General features: G+C 42.4%; 1 protein-coding gene across 1 annotated transcript in view; it reads right to left on the bottom strand.

Moving 5' to 3' along the window:
- The window catches only part of ARMC2 (armadillo repeat containing 2), a 109,627-nt gene that overhangs the window by 9,222 nt on the left and 72,539 nt on the right, over positions 1-27,866 (bottom strand). The window contains exons 11-13 of the mRNA XM_087443968.1: positions 26,145-26,290; positions 21,498-21,597; positions 7,897-8,215 (exon numbers count right to left, since the gene is read on the bottom strand). Of these exons, the coding sequence (XP_087300094.1) occupies positions 7,897-8,215; positions 21,498-21,597; positions 26,145-26,290 (565 nt within the window). The remainder of the gene's footprint in view (positions 1-7,896; positions 8,216-21,497; positions 21,598-26,144; positions 26,291-27,866) is intronic.

Below are 27,866 nucleotides of genomic sequence, written 5' to 3'. Positions count from 1 at the left end.
CCAAGGCAAGGTCTATGCAAGGGCACTGTGGGCTCTCGCTGTTTGCTGCTTTATTTTCCATGACTCTTCCTGCAGGGAAATACACCAAATGCAGGGACCACTCCTGGCCAGGGTCTAGAACACTGTAAGCTCAATCCCTCCTGCCAGGGGCTCTAGAAAAGTTGGACTGATCTAGGCTGTGTGTCTGTAGTAAAGCAAAGGTGCCAACACACCTGTGAGCTGAGCCGTCTCTAATCCCTTCCAGTGGTTTGCCCTGACCCTGAGCTCTCCTGGGGGCTCCACCCTGGGGTCTGTTGCCTACACCCCCACCGCCCAACAGAATGACCCTTAGGTCATAATCCACCCGTGACTTCCAAACATGCAGATTCGGATCACTCTCACCTCCTCTACTACCACCTCGCCCGTCTCTCACCTAGAACAGCGTCTGGCGCAGCAGAGTGCTCAATAGATAGTTGCTGAATGCAAGAACGAGCAAAGGGATGAGCGAACGAAACTTTAGTTTAGCAAACGAGACCCTGAGTAACTCTGTCCCTGCCTCCCACTCAGCCTCAGACTCATCTCCTGATTACTCTGGCCACAGCACAGAGAAGGGCAGATGCAAGGATGCCAGTTAGGAGCCGCCTGTGACATTCCAAGTGACAAACAACGTAGTTTAGGCTGGGGTGATGGCGGAGATGGAGCAGGGGGGCCAGCCTGGAAAACTCTTTGGAGAGGAAAATGGACGGTACGCAGTGAAGACTGGATGGGGAGGTGAGGGAGAAGAATCCCCCAGGATGATCCCTGGGTTTCTGGATTACATAATTAGATGGACAGCGATCACATTCTCTGAATTAAGGTCCTGGGAAGAGAGTCCAGTCGGGGGGAAGGTCAGGAGTTCCGCTTTCGCTATGTTGAAGTCCTTCTGAAGGACCCACCGTGGATGAAGGGTAAGGCAATTGGATACCTGGGTCTGGCAGTCAGAGGAAAAGGCACGAGTCTGGTTATACTGAACTAGTTATAGCAACCTGAACGGGCCTCTGCCTCTCACCTCTGACCCTCCCGTGTCCCCCCAGTGCCTGGAGTGCCCTCACTCTCCTCTCCACCTGGCCATCGCCTGCTCCGGGAGCCCTGCCCCAGCCTGGGAGGGAGGCCACCTCAGTACCTGTGCACATCTTGGATCACGACTCGCTCACTGTGTACTACGGGATAAGGAAGGGCCTTTTACCTCTTGTATGAACCAAGGTTCCTCAGGGAATAAGAGGGGGGCTGTGAGCTGAGCATGATGACTGTGCTAGCTCTTAAGTCCTTTGATTTAATTATCTCTCCTTTTTGCCTTCTCTTCATTAAGGAGAATGGCCTTTTTATAGCTTTCTCTAAGGAAAATTCAGTCATTTGCTATGCTACAGAAAACATTCTGGTCCTCCAGCCAGTGGCCCCTCCACCCACAGCAGCCAGCATGGGGGCCAGTACGTGGTAGACACTCAACAAATACTTGGAGAAAGGAAGAATAAATAGGCTCTAATTGACTATTTTTCAGTTTAAATACATGGGAAGGGAATAAAGAACTGAATTATTTTGGACTTGGGCATGGATTCTACAAACAGGAAATATCCTCAGGTTTCTAGGGGACCTGTGAAAAGATCCCAATTGTTTTTGAGGGAGACAAGGTAAAAGAAGGGACACAGCACCCCCCTCCCCCAAAGTATTCCCACTTGCTTGGCCATGACTCTGGAGCCAGAATCCTGATCTTCCACCTGCTGGCAGTGTGACCTTGCTCAAGTCACATAACCTCCTTGGGCCTCAGTTTCCACGACTGTAAAGTGGGGATGATAATTGCACCTACATTACAGAGTTGTTACAAAGCTTAAATGTGTTAACATTTGTAAAGGGCTAAAAAGAGTGCATGGTACATTATGGGCGCTAAATAAGTGTTTGTTAAGTGAACAGATGGGTCATGCAGAATGACAGCTCATGGAGAACGGCTCGGGTGAATGTCTAACCTTGGCAAGGAGGAAGTCTGCAGCCCTGGTTCCCTCCATTCCCGGACTGATGACACTCGATCATGGGCAGTGTTTGGGGATCTATTTTTCCCTCTTGCCTTGGTAGAAGAATTGATTAGCTTGCCCAGAAAAAGAAGGGTAGCTCTTACTGTTGCCACCTCCTGTAGGACCATGCATTTGGGCAGCAGGAAAGGCATCTGGCATCCGGGGCAAGAGGGCAGGCACTCGCAGTTACTGGGCATCTATCACGAGTGGCACAAGCACTTTACGTGCATTTAACCCCACAAAAGTCAATTATTAATAATGCTTTAAATGCACTTCTATGCATTTAAACCCATAATCATTAATACTCTAAAGGTGCATCTGTCTCAGTCAGCTCAGGCTGCCATAACAAAATGCCATAAACTGGGAGGCTTAAACAACAGAAATTTATTTTCTCACAGTTCTGGAAACTAGAAGTCCAAGATCAGGCTGCCTGCGTGGTTGGGTTCTGGTGAGGGCTCTTCCTGGCTTGCAGATGGCTGCCTTCTCACTCTGTCCTCATGCGCTGGAGAGCGAGCAAGCCGTCTGGTGTCTCTTCTTATAAGGGCACTGACCCCATCATGAAGGCCCCACCCTCATGACCTCATCTAAACCTAATTATTTCCCAAAGGCCCCATCTCCAACCATCACACTGAGGGTTAGGGCTTCAACATATGAATTTTACAGATGAGAATACTGAGGCTTAGAGATATTAAACACCTGGCCTGACTTCACAGAGAAGACATCTGAATTCAGGTCTGTCTGACTCTACCTTCCTGCTCTTTCCATAGCATCTTTCTGAGAGCCCATTAGAGCTGGTTGGGGACAATAATTTGCCTCTAAAGAGCATGAGAGAACCACACAGCCCTCTGTAGCTGACTCAGGGATGTAAGAGAATTGGGAATTTAGAGCTTGCCACTAAGACAGCACATCTCTGAATCTGGGGGCTTGCTGAGAGGGCTGGTCCTTAGAAACATTTTTGATTTTAAAAGACCCTCACGGGCCGGCCCTGTGGCTTGGTGGTTAAGTGCGAGCGCTGCAATGCTGGCGGCCCGGGTTCGGATCCCGGGTGTGCATCGAGGCACCACTTCTCCGTCCATCCTGAGGCCGAGTCCCACATGCTGCAACTAGAAGGATGTGCAGCTATGACATACAACTATCTGCTGGGGCTTTGGGGGGAAAAAATAAAATAAAAAAAAAAAAAAAAAAAAAAAAGACCCTCTGGGGGCCGGCCTGGTGGAGCCGTGGTTAAGTGCGCGTGCTCCGCTTCCACAGCCCCGGGGTCGCTGGTTGGGATCCCAGGCGCGCACCGACACACCTTGTCAGGCCACGCTGTGGCGGCGTCCCATATAAAGTGGAGGAAGATGGGCATGGATGTTAGCCCAGGGCCAGTCTTCCTCAGCAAAAAAGAGGAGGATTGGCAGATGTTAGCTCAGGGCTGATCTTCCTCACACACACACACAAAAGACCCTCTGCAATGAGACTGTCTTGTAGCGGCGAGTCCTGGGGTACAAGCAACTCCTCTGTGTGGGGAGCAGGGTTAGGGGGAGGTGGAAGAAGAAGGCCAGATCTGCTTCCCAGACTCTTTCTCCTTTCTCAGAAGTCAAACACAAATCATTCATTACACCTTTAGTTCATAGGTAGAAATGTAATTCCTAAGCTCATAAAATACACGTGACCAGGAATGTTCTCACTTTCTGTGTGAATATTAACAGGTGCAGGAAAATGAATCATGCAGAACTCTACTTCTTGACTTGACTCTTCACAGTGATGTGTCCCCAGGCCAGGTGTCTGAGGTCAGGTCCTCAGGCTCTTCCCAGGTGGCTGCAGTCACAGATGAGAACCCATCCGGTGGGTTTCAGGCTTCTGCTAGCTCCTCACTAGCCAAGAGGTGAAAGGGCATTCCCTGAAGCACAGGGTCTCAACATTAAATGGGCGGAAGTCCCACCTGAGGGCAGGAGTAGAGTTGAAATGTGGATTTCACGAGTCAGTTTCTGGGTAATGTCCAGAAACCGGAAAGGGTATTTTAATGAGCCCCGCTGCTGAGTCTGAGGCAGTTGGATCCCTAGCCTCCGGGCAGAGAGGGATTGATCATCCAGATGAAAAGGATCATCAGAAGACAGAGAAATGTTACAGTCCAAACGGTGAAAGGTGTGAGGTTGTTACAGAAACTGAATTTCTATTTCGTGCAGATGGCTTAATATGCAGTCGGCAGTGTGGAAGAGAGTTCAAGACAGAATGTGTAGGTTTTTGAGTTATCACATGGAAGTGATAGGTCATGGGGACAGATCTCACCCAGAATTTAAGAATCCTCTCTTGAGACAGGCAACGTGTAAAGTGACTCTAACTTTGTGACCTGTAAAAGTCACTTCATCTCACTGAACCTGTTTCCTCATCTGTAAACTGGTTAAAATAGCAACAAGCTACCCTCATGCGGTTGCTGTGAGGAAATAGATGCAAAAGTGCTTTTTAAACTACAGAGCTCCATGATAAAGTGAGGCAATGTCACTTACACACCCACACTCTGAAAGCTGGGCTCTGTGGCTCTGTCCCCTCAGCCCTCACACTCTGTATGCACCTCGCTGCTGGCCCTTTTCATAAGCTTCTTGTCTGACACCTGACATTCCTCCACCATATACTCTGAGTTCCTTAAAAGCAGATACCAACCTACATTTTTTTAAGCCTTGTTATGGACTGAATGTTTGTGTCCCCTCCAAATTCATGTGTTGAAGCCCTAACCCCCAATGTGACTGAATTTGGAGATAGGGCCTCTGAGGAGGTGATAAAGGTTAAATGAGGTCAGAAGGGTGGGGCCCTTATAAAAAGAGGAAGAGACACCAGAGCTCTCTCTCCACCATGTGAAGACACAGCAAGAAGGCAGCCATCTACAATCCATAAAGAGGGCCCTCACCAGACACTGACCCTGTTGGCACCTTGACCTTGAACTTCCAGCCTACAGAACTGTGAGAAAATAGGTTTCTATTGCTTAAGCCACCCAGTCTATGGTATTTTGTTATGGCAGCCTGAACTGACTAAAACAGACCTCTTGCAACACATAGCATAGGACTGATTATGTAGTAAGGACTCAGTAAATGGCTCTTAAATCGAATACCAAGTGGGGAAAGTTCAAAGATTACCATTAAAGATTCTTCTACAACAACAAAATCTTTCACGGAATCTGGTAAGTAGTGGCTAAGTTGATCACTCCGGACGGCAGTTAATTTTCCTGCACACTGGTAGGCAGAGGCGCCTGTGGGAAATGACAAGGCCTAAAAAGTGGGAGGGGGTTCCGATGGACTGAACTGTGTCCTCCCCAAATTTATATGTTGAAGGTTTAACCCCTAATATGACTGTATTTGGAGACAGGGCTTTTAGGAGGTAATTAAGGTTAAATGAGGTCATAAGGATAGAGTCCTTATCCAATAAGATTGATGGCATTATAAGAAGAGGAACAGACAGAGTTCTCTCTCTCTGTGTGCGCACACACCAAGGAAAGACCATGTGACAACGTAGAGAGAAGGCAGCTGTCTATAAGCCAGGAAAAGAATCCTCACCAGAACCCAACCATGCTGGCACCCTGATCTCAGACATCCAGTCTCCAGAGGTGTGAGAAAATAAATTTCTATTGTTTAAGTCACCCAGTTCATGTTGTTTTGTTAAGGCAGCCCAAGCTGCCTAAGACAGATTTTGGCGCCTAGAAGTGGAGTGCTACTGTAATAAGTACCTAAAAGTGTGGAAGCAGCTTTAGAACTGGGTAATGGGTAGAGGCTGGAGTAGTTTTGAGGTGCATGCTAGAAATATGGCTGTTAAAGATGATTCTGGTGAGGGCTCAGAAAGAAAAGAGGAGAACTGGAGAAAAAGCTTCTATCTTCTTAGGGAATGCATAAATAATCAAGAACAGAATGTTGATAGAAATATGGATACTAAAGGCCATTCTGGTGAGATCTCAGATGGAAACAAGAAACAGCTTATTGAAAACTGCAGGAAATGTGATCCTTGTTATAAAGCAGCAAAGAATTTGGCCAAATTGTGTTTGTGTTCTAGTGTTCTGTGGAAGGTAGAACTTGTAGGCCATGACATTGGATATTTAGCTGAGATTTCTAAGCAAAGTGTTTAAGGAGTGGCTTGGCCTCTCCTGACTGCTTATAGTAAAAAGTGTGAGAAGAGAGAGAGGAATCGAAGAAGGAATTGTTAAGCAAAAGGAGCTGGAACTTGAAGATTTGGAAAATTCTCAGCCTATCCATCTTGCAAAAAATGAGAAAGCATGTGCTGGAGAGAACACCAAGGGTGTGGTGGGACTATCACTCCATAAAGAGTTTATGGGATTCTACAAGCAGAAGCACTGCCAGTTTGAAGGGGACAGAGACAGGATGAAGTGAAGGAAGGCGGACCAGCTCCTTGGATTTGACAGGACAGCATGTTGAAGCAATTTGGCTGCAGATGTACACTCTTCTTCAAGAGGAGGAGAGAATGACCCCAAAGGTGATTCAGAGATCACCAGGGCCACTGCCTCAGTTTCAACAGGGCAGATGGCTTTCACCCCAAAGCCTTGAAGGTGAGACTGCCCTGCAGAGCCCTGGTGCCCTGACTGACAGAGCTGTGGAGGCAGGACCACTGCCCCAGCGAGTCCAGAAGGCAAAGCATAGAACCAAAGAGGATTGTTCTCAAACCTTAAGCTCTTACGGAAGTCGCCTTGCTAGGTTTGGGACTTGCTTGGGGCCTGTCACCCTTTCCTTCTTTCCTATTTCTCTCTCTTGGAAGGAAAATGTCTATCCTATGCTAGTCTCATCATTATACTTTGGAAACACATAATTTGTCTAGTTTCACAGGTTCATAGCAGAGGAGGAATTTTTCTTCACAACATATCTCAAATCTCACAATATCTGATTTAGATGATATTTAAATGAGATTTTGGACCTTAGACTTTAGAGTTGATGCTGGAATGAGTTAAGACTTTTGGGGCTGTTGAGATGGAATGAATGTATTTTGCATGTGAGAAGGGTAGGAATTTTGGGGGCCAGGGGCAGAATACTATTGATTGAATTATCCCCTCCCCCAAATTCATATGTTGAAGCCCTAACCTCCAATGTGAGTGTATTTGGATACAGGGAGTTTAGGAGGTAATTAAAGTTAAATGAGGTCATAGGGTGGAGTCCTTATCCAATAGGACTGGTGGCCTTAAAGAAGAGGAAGCGAGAGAGGTCATTCTCTCTCTCCCCATGTGCACACATCAAGGAAAGGCCATGTGAACACTTAGGGAGAATGCAGCCATCTGCAAGTCAGGAAGAGAGCTCTCACCAGGAACCCGAATCAGCCAGCACCTTGATCTTGGACTTCCCAGCCTCCAGCACTGTGAGAAATAAATTTCTGTTGTTTAAGCCACCTAGCCTGTGGTATTTTGTTATGGCAGCCTGAGCTAATACAGGGGAAAAGATGGGACCTGAATGACTGGGGGCCATAATTACAATGTAAAAACCTGCAAAAAAAAAAAGATAAACTTTAATCACATGGACTAACCCACGAAAAATTTGGGATTTTAAACTCTTTGTGGTTAGTTTGGCCAATTTTTGGTAATTTGATTGGTATACTTTTTTTTTTAATTGCAATATAAATCACATACCACAAAATTCTCCTTTTAAAGTGTACAATTCAGCGGGTTTCAGTAATTATCTGTATTACTATTTTTTCTTCTTTCTTTCTTTTTTAAATCTGGATTACTTTTGAGGCAGTCCTGCACACAAGAGGAATTTTCCTTCACACAGCAGAGAAGGCTCATTAATGTGGGCCAATTGTGCTCATAAAACCCTCACCACATCCAAGCCACAGAACCATCTCTGGGCTGCACAGAGCAGCTCCTGCCTGCCCGTGTATGCTGCAGCCAGGCCGTGGGTCTTACCCAGTGTGGCAAGGAGCAGGCCCACCACATGCCTGTTGGCGGCGAGGGCCGGGCCGATGCCCGGGTGGATGGCTAAATTGGCGAGCAGGCGGGTCAGCTTGATGAGCACGTCCTCCACCTGGGCCGGCGGCCTCTGCACTTGGGGCTGCTGGTCTCCTTCACCCACCCGCTTCTCAGACTGCAGATCCAGCTGGTAGAATGTCCGGAACAATGACAGCAGAGTGGGGATGCTCCCTTTCTCTTTGGAAAACTGTTCACGAGCCTGGTTATTTTTTGCTGTCAGGTTGCCAAGAATAAAAACAATACGAACGACTAAATCCTGCAATAAATTAAAGACAAAGGGTTACAAGTGCATAAGGGCCGGGACAAGTTGTTGGAAAGATTACAGTCATTAATTAATTCACAATTTAATTAATAGTAAAACGGAACACGTCTGGCTTCCACTAACTTGTACAGTATTTGATTCCCAAGATTGGTGCAAATTGCAGAGGAGATTAAAAGCATTTGGCAGCGATGAAAGAATACCGACTGACTGATGCTATTAGCAAGGTCTATTAGCTTCAGATCCTTCATCCGAAATTCTGGCTGGCCCTTTTTTTTCCCCTCCAGAGAACAATTAGTGGAGTGGGATAGCATTACCAATAATAATGTATTATGTAAATCTAAGTTTTGATACTAACAGTTTCTTGAGCATCCAAATCTTTTCCTGAAAGTTCACCTCCTGCTGAAGTACTGTGTTTCCAGAAATCAGGCGTTCACGGCTGATCAGGTTGTGTTACAGCAGGATTTCTCAGCCTGGGCTCTTCTGACATTGGCGCTGGATGATTCTTTGCTGTGGGGGGCTGTCCTGTGTTTAGCAGCATCCTTGGCCTCAACTGCTAGGTGCCAATAGCACCTCCCCAGATGCCATAACCAAAAATGTTCCAATGTCCCCAAATGTCCAAAATTGCCCCTGGTGGAGAACCACTGTGTTATATACACATACCAGCTTTACAGCAGTACTTGTCTCTCTTGACCAGGGTAGTGGTGACCTGGGTGACACCTTTATAACTATCGGCCAAACGGTAAATATGTGTTTTATGCACTTTTCTGTATATAGGCTATATTTCACAATAAATAAATGTTTCTAAAAACCCCAACCTGAGAACATTTTACAACAAGACACAGAAACAATTATGGTCTTGATTTGATGGCAACAGACTTCTGAGTACGGCAGGCCTTAAACACAGGGGGTGAAGGAGGTCTCTAGGGGGAGGAGACTTTAAAGGAATACTTGACCTGGGTGCTGATACTTAGGGTGTCAGGTGCTGAGCTAGTTTACAGACAAGAAATGGACTTGGAGAAGTTGCCAATCACACAACTAGCGACGGGTGGAGTCAGGATTTGAACCCAGGATTACCCAGACCTGGAGTCCTTTCTATATCCTTGCCCTGCCTCCCACATGGTGTGTAGTTTAATTATCTCCTCCTTTACCTGGCCTTCTTGCAGAGCAGTTAAGGAATTACCTCCTTTTAAAATGCAAATATGTCACCAGGAGGGATTCTGATAAACCTTACCCTTATCAGATCTGTAGTTCTCTGCAGCCTTAAGGAACAGGGACAAAGGGCAGAGGGCTGGGCTTGGTTTTATCAGGGAACCAGGTCCAAGTGGGACCTGCGGAGGGGGCGGGCAGCACAGGCTACTGTGTGTGGCAAAGAAACAGCGGAAGATCAAGGACGAAGGACGAGACTTTTGGATTTGCCCAGGGCTGCTCTGCCAACACCAATTTGTTCCTGCTTGTTCTTGAAAAAAAAAATAATGTTTGCCCTGGCCCTGGCCGCGAAGAAGCCAGGCTGCTGCTGCCTGTGCAGCTGGGAATCTTTTGCCAACATTAAGAAAGGACGGAGTCTAACACATGGCAAGAACTGGACCTGGCCCGGGAGGGAGTGCACACTGGAAAAACCTCAGCCCACTGCGCAGCCAATCGCAGCAACCGATGATCAGGAGAACCCGCTCCTGGGGCCACCCCAGCAAGGGGAATGCTAGTCCTTAGATAACTTTTGAGTGCTGGGGGCCTGGGGGAATGCACACACACAAACAAGTATGAGACGAGGTGCTCAGAAGAGCTTCTGATCTATTTGAGAAGACAAGGCTTACATGTGGGCTAATAGCAAGGACTGAGCAAGAGGCTAGACACCGAAGGGGTTACAATTCTTGCTCGAGAGCCAGGTGGTCTGGTTTCAGACATGTCACTTTACTTAGCCTCTCTGTGCCTCCACTAACTCATCTGTAAAATGGGGAAATATTGTATTGTGAGATTAAATGAGATAAAAGATAAAGCACAAATTGTAGTGAGTAATGATTCAGGCATTGATCTGAACGCTTTTCATGTACTATCAATAAAGTGTTAGTTAGTAGCATTAAACTCGAAGGACAGAACCAGTGGTCTTCTCACCGGCATATACCCTAAGCAGCTCGAAGGAAGTTTAAAGATGCTTAACGCTTCCTCAAGGTTGTTTTTCAGAGCTGTGTTAGGAAGAGACACCAGCGTCAGCCAGCCTGAACCAGATTGAGCCTCACTGCAAGGGCAGCACTTTCACAGATGGCCCGGAGATGACAAAAGATGCCCTTTACTTCATCTTAATACTAAAAAATCTCCACCTTAGGTGGAGCCTAGGCCTTATTAGCATAACATGTGATGTATGTGAGAGCATGTTTTCGGACTGACCTGGTGCAAACTAAGACCTGCCTCTCCTGTGATGACAAAACTTCCCTTTTAAATATTCATCCCCCACCAAAATAAAAGACACCTGCTTCCCTTTGTTTGGGGAGCCACGACTTTGGAAATGATTCCACGTGGTCTCCTGTTTGCTGCAAATAAAGTAGTTGTGTGACAACTGTTTCTGGTAGAGGCTCTGATTTTAACTCACCAGGAAGCGAACCCACTTTGGTTCAGTGACAGTCTTAGGAGAGTTTAGATAAGATAAAGCTCGGTGAACAGTCGGGGGTCAGCAAAGTTACACAAATGAATTTGAGTTCAACCTTGAAAAAATGCGTGACATGTGGATCCATGGAGGGGAGGATGGGATGGGTTGGCAGGGAAAAGGATCCAGTCTTGAGAAAGAGTATCTGAGGCAATCCGCTTCCTGAGCCCTGGGGTCACCTTGTCTGTCTCTGATCCCCGGACAGTTCCCTAAAGAGGCTGAAGCCTGTGGGTCTTAAATCTAAAACAAGCACACAGAATTTCATTAGAATACTTGAATCTCACTTCACATTAAACCAATGGTTATGTCACGTAATTCCTGATGGTAAAGCCTCCTCCCTGGGCTCTGGAAGGAAGCGCTCCTCCACCCTGGCCACACCCAACAGAAAAGTAGAACATTCTCCAACCATGACAGAGGGTATTTCTGAGAATTAGGCTTCTCCAAGGAAAGCTCCATTTTTTATTGTCTAAGTTGAGGAATATGAGCTTTTAGCATAAACTTTGATACATGATTTCTGATTAAAGACACTCTACACCAGTTCTACCTCTGAAAATTGTAACAATTACTACGAATAGTAGCAGCAGCAACCAACACAAGGGGCTTACCGTGTGCCAGGCAGCATTCCAAGCACTTACATATACAAATTAACTAATTCACTAAAAGTGATAACTTCCAGTTCTTTCTTCTGAACAAAGAAATCTGTTGTTCCCAATCTTTTATACAATCGGGGTAGCAATCTCCCTCATGCCCTTGACAGCAGTCATGTTAAACATTTTTGGACTTCACGATGTTCCCTGGATTGTGCTTTTCTCCCATTCCCACAAAAGTACATTAAGCAAGACAGGAAAGACATGATCAGTGCTTTTAAATGACTTCTTAAAGAATTTAATAAGTACTTGTATTCTGTTAGCTAAATTATTACCAGGAGTAGTCAATTTACCTCCTAAAACGTCACTGTCATCTTCTGAAGGATGCTAGACCATCTTTTCTCCCTTCTCCCTCACGCTTGGCCTTGCTGCTTCCTCAGCACCTCCCTATGTCTGTTTTCTCATTAGTCTAACTCAGTGGGCTTCTCTGGCCCTGTACCACCCCCACCTGTCATCATTGACTTGCCAGGAGTGTTTAGCCAGATCCCTGGCTGTGGGTAGAAGCAGCTTTCCTTAGTATCATACTTCAAAATTCAGACGACCTCTACCCACTGTCGCCTGTGGTCGAATTGGGGAGGACTCTGTGTTGCTTTTCTTCTTTGAAAAATTCCCTCTGGCCCTGTCCAGGTCTAAAATTCTTTGATTCTGTTATCTCTGTGGGTCCTAACATGGCATAGATTATTAAGCCTGACATGGGAAGAAGAAACTCTAAGCTTTAGGGCAGGAAGAGTTAACACTGCCACAATGCCTCTTTCCCTGCCTTCAGATGGAAAAAGGAGGGGGTGGTTCCTGGCAGCAGTGGTGCCAACTGAAGGATGGCATGCGAGATCAACAAATGGGGATGACAGATTGCGCCGTGTGCAGCACCAAACTTCCAGCAACTGCTATGCGCCGTCCTCTTTCTCAGGGTCGGCTAAGGCATCTTTTTTTTTTCTCTCTTTTCCCCAGACCTTTCTCAAATATATTCTCCACGAATCGAGGGAGCATGGAATAGGCCAAAATAGAAGTCGTCTCACAGGAGGCTGGCAGAGGTGGTGTATCCTTATTCCCATGCTAGTGCTTGTCTCGACTTATCTGCAATCCTAGAGAGGAGGCTGAGCAAGAGGGCTTTGCAAGGCCCCTTAGCTCACCACAAGCGGCCTCTGGACAGTATTATGGAGAGGTTCTTTATTGTTCCACAGCCCAATCCATCTCAAGTCTACAAAATATCACTTAATTAAAACCCTATAAAGATTTGAAAAATTAGACAAAGACCAAAATCATCAATTTGCAGAGACCACTAATTCCACAGCAGAAAACTATTTCATCAACATGCAGTTCTTTGATTCTCTCCTTTATTCTCAGACAGTATCTGAGAACGACCGATAAACCAACACTGCACCTTCATAGCATTTTTATGAAATTTAACGCAAAGTTGCATATTCATACCACAACTATGCAGTTTTGAAACAGCAAAACCAAGATGAATCAGGAGAGAGAATCTTTTTTTTTTTTTTTTTTTTAAAGAAGGCAGTCTAGTATAACCAGTTCATATCAACTTTCTATTTTTGCTTAAAATGGAATCAGCCTAGCAACAGCTATGGCCAACCGGGGCTCAGACAAACAGGTATGCCTATTGTCAGAAGCCTGACCACAACCGTGCGTTCCAGGTACAGCCTGTGGGATGTTCTCTGCAGTTTTGCACATGTTATGCCCTAAGGAGCAAGCATGTTACTCAGTCTGAATGGGCTCCACACACCTGTACGTGAAATTACTTTAACTCGAGCAAAACAAGGAGCAGGACACTGCTGAGCAGAATGGTCTATATCAAGTTGCAGCAGCAACAGTTGAGAGAGACTGGCCTCAAGTCAAGGAAGGAAGATTTCCCCCTACTCAGAGATGTGGAAACAGAGGCTTCAAGAGGCTCACTGACCCCAAAGTCCATCACTGGTGAAGAGAAGAGGCAGGACTTGGACAATCCCCTCTGTACATACAGATGGATTCCAACACCACCTTCAGCCCATCTCCTCACTCCCAATGACCCTCATCTTCCCAATCCCCCAGACTCTGCCCTAGACGCATCTTTGATTCCTCCCTATCTCACTCCCCTCACCAACCATCCACCAAGTTCCCTCCACTCTGTCATCTCAAAATCTCCGCAACTTCCTCCTTCCCATGCCCCTTCTGGTTAATCCATCTGTAGACTCTTGTCAGAGACCCTGACGGGCTCCTCCCTCTGCCATCAACACTAACACCACTTCTTGAAGCACAGCTCTTATGTCATTTCCTTGCTCAAAAACATCCACCCCCTATTAAATAACAAAGTCAGCATCTAATGCACCATCTGGCCCCCGTGCGACACTTCTGCATTACCTCACATTACTCCCCGCCCACAGCCAGCCAAAGTGAACACATTCCTCCCCGACTCCCACACCCTTCCTACCGTACCTGAAAATAACTGATATGCACAGTGTTGACCATGGGGAAGGAAACATATCAAGCTGTCAGAGAAAGAATAAACTATATTCAGCAGACTCCACTTACTTAGGAGAGGACTACTTCTACTAAGTAAAGGAAAACATTTTAGAAAGATTTTCAAGAATGGGTTGAAATGGAAGAGGGTGTAAATGTGTTTAAAATCAGAACCTTCTCTTGACTAGAAATTAATCAAGATGTGCTGTTTAGATTGGGTCAGAAACTTCTCATGCAATCTGGATCTGAGAGCTGAATCAGGATTTACAATTTGTAACATGTACCCAACTTCCCACCCTCAAACAAAACCCCATTGATAATTGAGCCTATAGGTAGCTTGAAGAACAGAAACATTTTCCCAGTCTGGAAGACAGATGGCACTACTGCAAAAACCCTAATTAACCCCCGGGTACTGAGAGTGGGTCAACAGTTTGCATAAGCACTGAGCCAAACAGAATGGAAGAATCTGAGATGTTGGAGACTCAAAACCCAGAATCTAAGTGGAAAATCATTTAAATACCAGAAGAGATTCTCCTTGATGCCTCCATCCATCTCTCCATTCCATCAGCAATCACTTACTGAGCACCCTCTACGTGCTTCTGAATGTGGCTATCACTCAAAAGAACCAGGGCGATGCTAGAATTTCACTGTGCTCTGTTCTTTTTTAAGTCAGCAGACATAAATCAGGCTTTTGGGTTCTGTGCTGAGTGGGGGAAGAGTCAGTTCCACAAGGGCAAAGCAGCAGGCGCTGGAAAGAATGAACAAGCTAAGGGCTTATTGCGCTGCCCGCCCAGTCAGGGGTGCAGACCAAGGCCAAGGCTGAAAAAAGGTGCGAGCTCAGCCAAATGCTCCCACTGGGAATGTGCCTGCAGAGGGGCTGGGAAGAGAGCCACAGGGCACGCTCCTGCCAGGCAGGAGGCAGAGGGTGAGCTGGGAGCCAAGTCGCCATATAAAGGCACCAGGGGAAGGGGTGGAGGTGCCTCCCTAACCAATCCTCGGAGGCCCCAAAGAGGATGGAGGGGAGCGAGAGGTCACATTATCTCTGGGCTGCTGCTCAGCTGTGGTTGCATTAGAGACGAACAGCTAGAAAAATGGCAGATGTTTTTGCTCTCACTCTCCAGACATTCCAGGTCTCATTTTCAAACCACGATGCCTGAGCATTCCAAATCAGACAGTGTCCACTGGGCGTACAGAGGGCTAAATACAACCGCTCCCCTAAAAGAACTCTAAATGGAATGAGAGAGACACGACTTGTAGAGCAGCACAAGCAAGGGCACGCCAGGGGCTTCCCAGATAGTCTTTGTGAAGGCTTCAATGACTGCCCTGCATCTGAAAGTTCTCTTTTAAAAAAATAAAAAAATCCACTGTTTATAAAGCGGAGAGGGTTGGACAGACAGTTGTTCAATGGACACAAGTGGTGGGAATGTGGATAAAAGTATTCTTTTCGAACTGTGACCTTTGCAAAATATTGCCAGTCTTATAAGTCTTATTTGAGGCATTTTACCAGATCTTCTGCCCAGTAGATATTTACAGAAGAAATGGGGAAAATCCCTTCACGTACTCTCAAACCCAAATGTATTTTTGCTGAGATGCTAACTGCACCCACGCTGACGTTGGAGGCACCTCCTAAGGCAGGCTCGACTTGGCAAAGCTGATGTCTACCCTGCTCATTCCTCCGTTACTAGGCCCATCTGTTTGCACATTTGGTTTGCACCAAATGCAGTTTACACCACAAAGCATACAATATGTGCATGTTTCTTAAATGAGATTTGTCATTTAATTGAATTTTGGTCAGTGTTTTTAATAGATACTTCAGTGCTAAAGCTTAGCTTTCAAGCTGCAACAAGCTGAGGGAAATGTTGTCTTTCGGTCTTAGTTTTTGTGTGTATGGGAACTAGAGTTATTAGTGGTACCGTGGAGCTTGGACAAATTAACCTCATAGACATGAGCCAAACAAGTTTCCCTTGTTCTCCCTGAGGAAGTCTTTGTAAGAGCTGGGAGGAGTGGATTCCTTTTCTCTGAGACTGTGGACGAACCAGAAACCCCTGGCTTAGACCATAACCATCATACACAGACAGGCCGACGTCACTGAAGGCTGTGCGAAGAGGGGTAGTGCCAACTGAACCACCATTTTATTTTAAATAAACTAATCTCCCTCAAATTTGTCTGTTGCAAACTTACCAAGTTTGGATATGGGTATACACTGAACTTTCTCAAATCAAGACATCTGCAGGAGTATTTGGTGATTGTTTTAACAATAAAATTGGGTGGTTGTTTCACTAACAGAGGAATCAACAACTCCTGGCTTGTCTTGCAAACCGAGGTTAACGAGCCCTCCCTTTGGCAGGCAGCTCTGAGGGTCCCCAGGGTCCTGCAGGAGAAGGCCCTGTGCTCACCTCTCCAGAATAGCCCACTCTGACCAGTGCCTGAAGCCTCATTAATGTGATGGCCATGTTATCAAACTGGGTTTGGTCCCAGGACAACTGGTTTTGACACAAGTCTGGCAGAGAAGATTCATGGAAGAGTCTAATGCACCATCCCATTCTCTCTCGCTAAGAAAGCACCCCTCAGCTGCTGGGGCAAAAGGCAAAAGATGTGTGATTACCACTAGTTACTGGGGAAACTTACACCGACACCTGGCCTAGCTTCCTAATTTGGTTCCTGCTTTGTAAGGGAGATTCACTTTCAGCCACATGCCTGTAGAGAAAGACTGACCCTGTGTGGCTGATGTGATTAATCACTTTAAAATCTTTTGAGGTTTCGTAGAAAACCCCCTGCTGTCAATATTGGAGAAAAATTGTTTTAAGGAACCACCTTAATAATTTATACCATAGGTTCCCAAGCCTCCTGTTCATTTGAATCACTTGAGGAGCCTCTTAAAAATAGGTTCTTAGGCACCACCCCAGCCCTGAATCAGAATCTCCCAGGATGGGGCCTGAGAACATGTATTTTTTTTTTTTTTTTCCTGAGGAAGATTCACCCTGACATCTGTCACCAATCTTCCCCTATTTTGTATATGGGACATCACCACAGCATGGCTGCTGACAAGTGGTGTAGGTCCATGCCCGGGAACTGAACCCGGGTTGCTGAAGTGGAGCACATTGAACCTAACCAGTAGGCCATAGGGCCGGCCCCAAAGTTAGTCTTGCAGAAATGCTTCCTAGAGCTGAAACAAAAATAGTTATAGGAAGTAATAATTTTATTAAAAAAGTTGCTTGAGGGCTGATGTACATTTCAGAGATCGGTTCAAAGCCTCAACGTCCAAGTAAATCTCAGGTGTAGCAAAATTTTTAACCACTGCAGATTAATACACTCACATCAGAACATGGTGTGGGATTTCTGGAAATTATTTTTTATTTCTAAGAAAAGAAGAAAAATAAATCGTATTCAACTGGCCACCTTGGCCAAGAGGAATATGAACCTAAGATGCTGTGCTGGTCTGAAGTAAATTTAAAATCCATCATTTCTGTTTTGCTGTTGTGTCTGGCAGCCCACCAATGTGAAAAGTATGGGAAAAAATACTTATTATTTCCTCCTCCAAACTAAGAAGAAGAAAGTAAATGTTTAAGGAAGAAGTACTAGAATACTAGAAAAAGTATTTTATAATACTCTACAGATTCCAAAGCATTTCACATATTCAAAATTCATTCTTTTAGCACTTATCATGAGCCTAGTATGCCAAGCATCATCCTAGGTTTATCAAGACAAGGCCTGTGTCATTTAGAAACTTCCATTCGTGGGTGAGGCAGCTACACAGATGGTAACCATTTGGAGAAGCACGCAAAAAAATATTTACAACAACCTATGGGAGCTTTTGGTTAACAAGTTTAGGAAGTAGTTGGGACACATAACTACTTTCTTGTAGCTTGAACAATTTCTTTGCTCTTCTAGAATATTTTTGTTTTTAGGAAAATATAAATTAGGTATCTATTTTTCTTACTAGAAAAAAATCAAAGATGGTTCAAAACTATAACTTGCTTCTTTATTATAAGACAGTACAGAGTCAAAGTATAATTTTTAAAAAGTTAACAACATGACTGTCTTACAAATATAAGGTTGACACATTTAAAAAATTACTTATCTCATTAATGAGGGAGCTTAAAATGCTTCCAAGAACAATCAAAGAACTGGATGTTAATCAGCATTAAAAAGAATGTTAGAATAAGATGACTAGGTTAGATAAACACCTGGCTAATAGCCTACAAGGTAATAAAACCATAACTTTTGAGGTAATCTTGCCTACTAGAGAGAAATCTATAAATTAATGTGTAACTTTATAGTGTCTAGATTCTAATCAAACAGTAAATAGCAAGTTTAAACTCATATACATCCTCCTCAAGAATTAAGCCTGACCATTAAACAATACTCCACCCTGATTTTGTCAGGACATGCAGTCTGACCCCACACCCTATATTTCTAGGTTTGGGATAATTTTTCTTGATAATAGTGAAGTGGTTAAGATCATGGACATACTGCTTGGGTCCTGAGCTCTGGGGGTACTAGCTGGGTGTACTAGCTATGTTAAAGTCATTAAAATGATGCACTGACGAGGGAGGAATTGACTGGCCTTGGAAGGCTTCAGAAGGAAGGAGACATGAGAGCTACATCTTGAAATATGAATGGACTTTTGATGATGAGACGCGACAAGAGAAATTTCATCAGAGTCCCTTCAGCCCATCTCACTAAGAGCCAATTCATATTCAACTTTGTTTCAGACTTGTTAGGTGTTACTTTCAACAAGTTTGGTTATGAGCTTCCCCTGCTAATTGCAAGCAAAGAATTACAAAAGGCAGGTAATGATTACCAAAGGCAGAGGTAACAATCAACAGAAAGGGAAGAGAGAGAAATTTGCAAAGAAAAGACACAGACATTTAAAGAACCTCATCAATAGACTCATGCTCCCAATGTGGGACAAATAGCCTCTAGAGCAATAATTAATGCTCGCAATATTGACCTGTGGCAAGAAGAGATTAAATTATTTTTAATATCTTCTAAGAAGGCAAGGAAATGTGTAATATATTTGAATATGATTTTCACTGCAATGATTAAAATGTTTGGTGATTACATTTCCTTGATGGTTCTGAATAACAACATGTTACTGTACATAGTTTGCAAAGTGTTCTTTATTCTTCTTTGGACCAAAATAATTTTAATAGGAACCCAAAATTAAAATATAAATCGAGAAAAATATGGCTTTTAAACACCAATTTTGATTAGGAGATAATTATTGGTCTAAAGTGAAGAGCAATTCAGTGAGAAGAGTGGTAAAATTTTATGCGAATTAAACTTGAAGACATTTAGTCCCTTGAACCAGAAAAAGCATACCCTTAACCATACTGACATCTCAAGTGCCTCATGTTGGCAAGATACCAGGATTGTTGTCTGTTTATTCAACATGGCCATCATCTAAGCTACAATCAGAGAAACAAAACAGTATCTACTAGTAATGCCATAAAATAATAGCGCTATTTATCAGTACTCAACTGATGGGTTTTCTTCTTTTTTAAAAAATTACAGGTTACGACAAGTTGAAATCAAACTGTTATAAAGAAGTGTTTCTTTCATCCACATTTGAAAATTCTAGTGCAAGGCAAAGAGGTCTTCTCTAGTTACAGTCTTAGGTAAGTCATCTATGATCAAAACACCAGAGTGAAAACAAATAATGATGGTAAAATAAAATTACAATGAAAATCCATAAGGTAAATCTATAAAATAAAATTACAAAATAAAATTCATAACTAAATTTCTTTTTAAGTATAACATCTAAAAGAATTCTTTTAATGCTATAGTAAACTATCTTTTCTACCATTTTAATTTTTTCCTTAAAAAAGAAAATCAGGAATTGGAGTGCCTAAGCTTTTCATTGGGTTAATTCACTTGTCCAAAGATTATACTTCTTTTTTTTTTTTTTTGTGAGGAAGACCAGCCCTGAGCTAACATCCAATGCCAATCCTCCTCTTTTTGCTGAGGAAGACTGGCCCTGGGCTAACATCCGTGCCCATCTTCCTCTACTTTATATGGGACACCACCACAGCACGGCTTAACAAGCGGTGTGTCCGTGCGCACCTGGGATCCGAACTGGCGAACCCTGGGCCGCCACAGCAGAGCGCGTGCACTTAACTGCTTGCGCCATTGGGCTGGCCCCCAAAGATTATAGTTCTGATAATATGCTGTACCAAAATCTAAATTAATAAGTGCTTAATGGACACTTAAATTAACAGCAGATTGTGAATATTTTAAGGTAGATTAATCAAATTCATTTTCTACCTGACACAGCAAATTTGTGTGCCTTAAAATCTTTCAAATTATATAATTTAGAGAAAATACAAAATACATAGGGAAAGCATTTGTAATCCAAATATTCAGAATCAGAAACTTAAGTGCATATTTGTAAATCAGTTTTTAAAAATTAAATAAAAACTTATTAACCCTTTAAGTGTTTATCATCTTTAGAATGTAGTAATGGTATATAATAAGAGCATAGAATTTTTTCTCTCATCTATAACCAAAAAGAGACAAGTAACCTCTTAATAAATGGCTAATAATAGTGTAAAATCTGACAAATTTAGTCATTCTCAGCAGAAGTACTTGGATGGGTAAAAATAAGGTCAATGTTATTTGAGGAAAATAGGGACTATGTTTTGAGGTGGTTTTGATATGGCTAATATAAACGAACATTCTTAGTATACACATAAATTATTTAGTTGTAAACTGGTAAAACTTATTATGTGATTTTGAAAATTAACCATATTTGAAATGAATATATATTATATTCATGTATAAAATGTTTTACTACTAAAGAGTTGCTGTCACTTTAATCACTTATTAAGGTGACTAAAAGTAGACTGCACTTAATGAATATTCAAAAAATTATAATAAAAACTAATATTTGTATTTTAAGTATTATGGTTTCATTAAGGGAAGTCATTTGTGAGTTCTTCCTTTTTATAAACTATATACATTTTTTGCCCAATCCATTAAAACCAAATTATTTCCTTTAAATACTTACCTAGAAATTTCATCTTCTACATACAAGGTCAAAGAATTAGAGAATTTCAGAGCAAGAAGAATCTTAGCGTGTACCCAGTGTAGGGGATCCCAGACTTTAGTTTGCATCAAAAGTCCCTGTGGTTCTTGTTAAAGTGCAGATGGCCAGACCCCTCCCCACTCATCTGACTCAACAGGCCTGGGATGGAGCCTGGCAATGACCAGTACACCCCCACCCCACCCCAAGGCGACTTTCATGTGGGGGTCTACAGGTCACTGGGAGGAACAACACTGTGGAAATCCACCCACTCACCTCTCTAAATCAGGAATCTTCCTACCACGTAGTCATTCTCTTGAGGCCTTTTCTGCCTCAAACTACTCCCTCGCCAACTCTTGCAGGTAACTCTCTGCCTCCTGGGGCAGCCCAATACACATCTAATGGAAGCTTCTAATAGAAATCTGTACATCCAAAACATAAAGGCATTCAACATGGGCTTATACAAATACACTAATGCAAAGACACATTGAAGGATTAAATGCAAGAAGAGCTGACCTGCTTCTGCTGGTATTTGTTTATCAGAGTCAAAAACAAGGCATAACATCGGGAGCAGCTGGCCAAGGCTACACAGCAGTCGTGGTAAGAAGTAAGTTTGCTGCAGAAATACCAAATGGGAAAATAAAAATAAACTTTGTTTTTCTATAAAATTCTAGTACATACAGCATTACTTTAAATACAGACCTTCAAAGTGCTGCCCAGTTCATAAAACGGAGTCAAGAAATACTCCACACACCAGTGCAGAGAAGACTCAAGGAGGCTTGCTCTCTGCTCTAGACTCTAGGGACATGGAGTAGGGAAATAAAACAAAGTCCTTTGAAAAATAGAAACCTGAAGCCTCGCACAGATGTATATGGTGTGAATTTTCACTAGCTATGTGGTTCAGAAAACATAAGCTAAGAAATTTACACAAAATCTGGTTGGATACCAACTAGTGAATCCCCTGGAACCCTATCAGAAGCAAATGTTAAACTGCTCGAATATACTAGACTGGTAGTAGTACACTTATATCAGGCAATATAGACCTTAAGGCAAAAGTTCTTGCAAAGAGCTTCAAAATTTCTAAAGTAAGCAAACAAACAAAACCCACAAGGCCATAGTGACAAACATACACCAAATTGGGAGATGTTCATAAATCTCTCATTAATTGACAGATTAACAGGTAAAACATTATTAATATTTTAAAAACTTGACCATGTACCAGGCCCTTAACAAGTCTCAGTAAATTTTCAGAGAACTGGTGTCTTACAGATCACAGTCTCTGGTCTAGTACAATTAAACTAGAAATCAATAAAAAAAATACATTTTTTAAAAAACAATTTGGAAATTTAAAAACACATAACTTATGGGTCAAAAAACCATGAAAATAAAAAGACACTTAGATGTGAATAATAACAAAAATACTACAAAACGAATTTGGGGATACAGCTAAAGCAGTATTTAGAGGTAAATTTATAGCCTTGAGAAGGCTGAAAAGACAGGAATTGAGTGTATAACTAAAACAGAAGACAAACAAAATATATCCAGAAAGAGTAGAAGAAAGGGATTAATAAGGATAAGAACAGAAGGAATAATATATAAAACAAACATACAATAGAGTGGACCAATAAATTTGTTGGTTCTTTGCAAAAACTGCTAAAATTGGCAAACCTTTGGCAAGACTGATCAAGAAAACAAGAGAAATATCATAAATAATCAAAATTAGGAATGAACAGCAATATTAACAATGAAGAGGCAGTGGAACATAGTGGTTAAATGTATGAATTCTAGAGCCAGACTACCTGGTTTGAATTGCAGCTCTATGATTTACGAGCTATGTGACCCTTGAAAAACTACTGAACCTCTCTATGCCTCAATTTTCTCATATGTAAAATGAAGATAACAGTAATAGTACTTACCTTCTAAAGTTGTTATAAGGAGTAAATGAACTAGCGTTTGGAAAGTGCTTAGAATATTGCCTGGCATGTAGTAGGCACTATATAAGTATTTGTTAAATAATTACAATAAATAAAAGGAGACATAATTACAGATGCAACAGAGATTAAAGGGATAAGAGAATATTTGGAACAACCTTACATTGTTTGAAAACTTAGATACAATGGACAAATTTCTAAAAAATATAACTTTTTGAAACTGACCCAAGTAGAAATCGGAAATATGACTGGATATATAACCATTAAAGAAAGTAAATCAGTAGTCAACAATATTCACAGACACAACAGGATAAAATAGCTTTTCAAGCAAGTTCTACAAACTTTTCAAGAAACAGATAAGTTTAATTTTCAGGGGCCAGCCCAGTGGCATAGCGGTTAAATGCGCGACTACTGCTTCGGCAGCCCGGGCTTCTCAGGTTCGGATCCTGGGCAGACACGGATGCACCGCTTGTCAAGCCATGCTGTGGTGGCTTCCCATATAAAGTAGAGGAAGATGGGCATGGATGTTAGCCCAGGGCCGGTCTTCCTCAGCAAAAAGAGGAGGATTGGCATGGATGTTAGCCCAGGGCTGATCTTCCTCACAAAAAAAAGAAGTTTAATTTTCACAAATTCTTCTAGAAAAGAGAAAAAGTGGGAATATTTCCTAACTCATTTTAAGAGGCTGGTATAAATTTGAGACTAAAACCAGACAAGGACAATATGAAAGAGGAAAAGTACAGGTCAATCTAACTCACGACCATAGATGAAAAATCCTAAACAAAATATTGGTTAACTAAACCTAGCAATTTATAATGGTTTAACATGAGGAAATTTATTAATGTAATTTACTACATTAATGAATTAAAAAAAGAAAATCCAGGGGGCCGGCCCAGTGGCCTAGCAGTTAAGTTCACACACTCCACTTTGGTGGCCTGGGGTTCGCAGGTTTGGATCCTGGGCGCAGACCGACACACTGCTTGTCAAGCCGTGCTGTGGCGGCGTCCCATACCAAGCAGAGGAAGATGGGCACGCATGTTAGCCTAGGGCTGATCTTCCTCAGAAAAAAGAGGAGGATTGGCAACAGATGTTAGCTAAGGGCTAATCTTCCTCACAAAAAAAAAAAAGAAAGAAAGAAAATCCACATAATCAAAATAGATTCACAGCAAGTATTTGAGAAAATTTAAGATCCATTAATGAGAGAAAATTATTCCTTAACCTTCTAAAGGATATCTACAAAAACCTATAACAAATATTATTTTTAACTGGTAAAACCACAAAAATATTTCCTTTAAAGTCAGGAGAAAGGCAGCAGGCCCAACACTCTCACAACTTTGTATGGGACATCCTAAGCAATGCGATAAGAGAGAGGTGGGGACAGGGAGGAAGAGTTTTAACCATTGGAAAAAACAAAAAATTACTGTTTTTTTTGGTGAGGAAGATTGGTCCTGAGCTAACATCTGCCGCCAATCTTCCTCTTTTTGCTTGAGGAAGATTGTCCCTGAGCTAATATCTCTGCCAATCTTCCTCTATTTTTTGTATGTGGAATGCCGCCACAGCATGGCTTGACAAGCGGTGCGTCGGTCTGCACCCGAGATCTGAACCTGAGAACCCTGGGTGGCTGCAGAAGAGCACATGAACTTAACTCCTATGTGACCAGGCCAGCACCCCGCCCCAAATTATTCTTATTTGCAGACAATTTGCAGAGAAAATCCAAGAGAATCTATAGACAATGTTCACTGTCTAATGATCATCAATATTGCTGGATACAAGATTAATAAGCAAACATCAATACTGTTCATACACATCAGCAATAACCTATTAGAAAATAATTTTTTTTAAAGATTACATTCACAATTGCAGCAAAAGCCACGAAGAAATGAATCTAACAAAAGATGTGCAAAATCTTTTTGGAGAAAATTATAAAATTTAATTGAAAGGCATAGAAGAAGACATCATAAATGTTTATGGATGGAAGACTCAATATCATAAAGACGTCAATTCTTCCCACCCCCACCCCAGTTACTCTGCATACTCAGTGCGGTTCCATGAAAAACCCTAAAGTTCCTATCACGGACCTTAGCTGATTCTCCAATTCATAAGGAAGAGAAAAGAAGAATTTGGATCTTCAAGGAGAAAAGAAATGCAGGATTCATCTTACTTTAGAGCAAGACTTAAATTAAATCTGTAATAGTAAAATCAGTGCCGTCCTGGTCTGAGGATGGACTGAAGAGAATGCCCAGGAAGAGACCTACAAGTATATGGAACCTTGTGTATGACTGAGCAGCCATTAAAAATCAGTGGAAAAAGGAGGGCATAGTCAATAAAAGTGTTGGGACAATTGACTAGCCACATGGAAAAAAAAAATTAAATTGGATCCCTACATGCCACCATTCACAAAAATAAATTCTTTATGATTTAACAATGCTTCAAAATGGGAGTAATTAAGTACTCAGAACAAAGCTCAGGAAAGTGGTGCTAAAAGACCAGATCTGGACTCACATCCTCATACTGGGGTCAATTACCAACCAGTCTTTAGGAAATTTTGTATTTCTTTCAACAACTATGATATTATAGTTCAAGAAATGCCCAGGTCTTTTGAGAAGGATCAATATGTAAAAACGCTGACAAAGAGCTGTGAGGGAGAAAATATAAACACATAATTTAAAGACTGTTCTGAAATTTAACCACATCTCGCTCTGAGACAACCTGGACTCAGATGATCGTCACTTCCAGAGTAAAGTAAGTGTAAACCTGACTAGTCAACATGTGAGCCAAGTTCAGTCAAACAACTGAAATAAAATGACCTCCAATTACAAATTAAGTCAGATCAGACTTTCTAAGCAATGGTTCCCTCTTTGAGTTAAAACCCTTCAGTATTGTTTCCAAGTGGACCAGAAAGGCTGCCATGTTTTGTGATATAGTTCTTTATCTGCAATGAGCTGAGAGGAAGATTCGTTCATTTGTTTTGTAAAAACACTAGGATAACTCATAACTTAGTTAAAGTAATTTACAATCAATGAGTTTAGAATCACATTAGAAATATGTAGGAAATGGAGCCATTGGTTTAAATCATTTATTTTAAGTTTGGGCCACTAGATTCACCTTTTCTTCTAGGTAAAGTAAAGAGCAAAAACAGGATTCCTTGCCAGTCATACCCACAAATAAGAAAGATAACCCAAAATCTAAGCATTAGCATTTTTGTAAGGCTGCTTGGTTTTCCTAGTCTACAGACCTGAATATTCTGGCGATATTGGTGCAGACATCCTTGTCACCCATGTGCTGTCCCATCGCCGCACAGAGCTGGGGAAGGGCACTGATGCTCAGCAACTTACTTCTTGCTAGTGGTGAATCAACCAAGTTTCTCAACGTAGCAGTCATCTAGGATAAAAGCATGTTTGTGCCATTTTTTAAAATTGGAAAATACAGCAACACTTAACAGTACAGCACAATTCATCCCATAAGTTTCATTACATCAGTAGCTAAACCAAGCTCCTGTTATGCATTTCCCACCAGAGAACATGGGCCTAGGCATACGTAGCATGAAATGAAAATCAAGATATGAATACAAAGAAAGCCTACCTTGGTTCGAAGGTAAAGAACGGAATACTCATGTTAATAAGCAATTAGTATACCAAAACCTCAGAGTTAAACAAATCAGATCTTATAACAAAGTAGTCATAAGATCTTCAATTGATCCTGTAATATGCCACATCTTTCCACAGATTAGAAACTGCTTGTTCCATATTCTTATAAGTAGCATCAAATAATACCGTGGCCAAAGAATATTTAAGACCATTAGTCTTATTCTCTTCCAAGAGGCAAGGATTGATTTCTTGCAAATTTGTCTTATTTTGTAAAAAAATGTTCAGGAAAGTTATCTACTTTAGCTTTTGCTAAAAGCAGAGAAGAGAACAATTTAGTAAATCCATAAAACTAATGTTGCTGTTATCTAATAATTTTAATATGCAGTGTGATCTTTCCTTGGGGTAGTATAGGCAGGCTACCGGTTAACTCAGCTTGGGAGTTGGACGGCCTGGTCAAATCCCAGCTCCACGGCTCACTAGCTTGGGTTAGTTAGTTAACCTCCCAGAGCACATTTTTTTCATCAGTAAAGTGGGGATGGTGATAATTACCCTGGAGTTGTGACGATTCAATGAGATGAGATGTGTGCATGGCACTGCCAGTGCCAATTACCTAACAGGAGCTCAAAAATCAAGGGTCCCATCCCCACCTCTGTTGTGGGACTTCACACCCAAAATGCAAAAGAAGAAAGATCACTGGACTTAGAGTCAAACGATGGAGATTCAAGGACCTAATCTCTTCCTTGTTACGTGACTGAGACACTCACCCATTCCTCAACTTTCCCATTTCCTCGTCTGTGAAAAGAGTTACAAGCCCTGCTCACCTCTCAGGGTGGTTGTGTGTATCAAATGGAAAACATGGAGCAATGTTTTTGTACACTGTAAAGCCTTATGTAAATATAAAGCATCATTATAGCTACAGTTAATAAACTTTAAAACAATTATTAAGATGACATGCATCTTTGATTAGTTTTCCCTTGTAACAACAGCAACAAAAAGATTTCCTTAAAATATAACTGACTACCTTGAAAGAAGAGAAAACAAAAATCACGCTTCAAATAAATGTGTACAAGTCTCTTGTAGTCAAGTCAGTTACACAGCAATTCAGTAAATTCTTCCCTGAAAGCTTCAGTATCTGAAACACTGGAGGGGAAGCAAGCTATGTGAGCATTCCACTTAACTGTGGATCTACAACGTAGTCTCCTGAGCTAAGGATCGGGTCCTCTGTGAAAGCTAATAAACCACACCAGGCATTCCAGGCCATCACAGCCATAAAATGGAAAATTCTCATCATCTGACCCTGGCTCTACCTGTTCTCCCTCTTCAGAGACAGCCCAGGCACTTGAGGGCTGCTGGTTTACGTCAATCCAAGG

This window comes from Ceratotherium simum, chromosome 19 (assembly GCF_057802395.1).
Source record: "Ceratotherium simum simum isolate JZ-2026a chromosome 19, ASM5780239v1, whole genome shotgun sequence".
Lineage (NCBI taxonomy): Eukaryota > Metazoa > Chordata > Mammalia > Perissodactyla > Rhinocerotidae > Ceratotherium > Ceratotherium simum.
The sequence above is the reverse complement of the archived record's forward strand: the minus strand, read 5'-3'. Positions and strand labels throughout refer to the sequence as shown.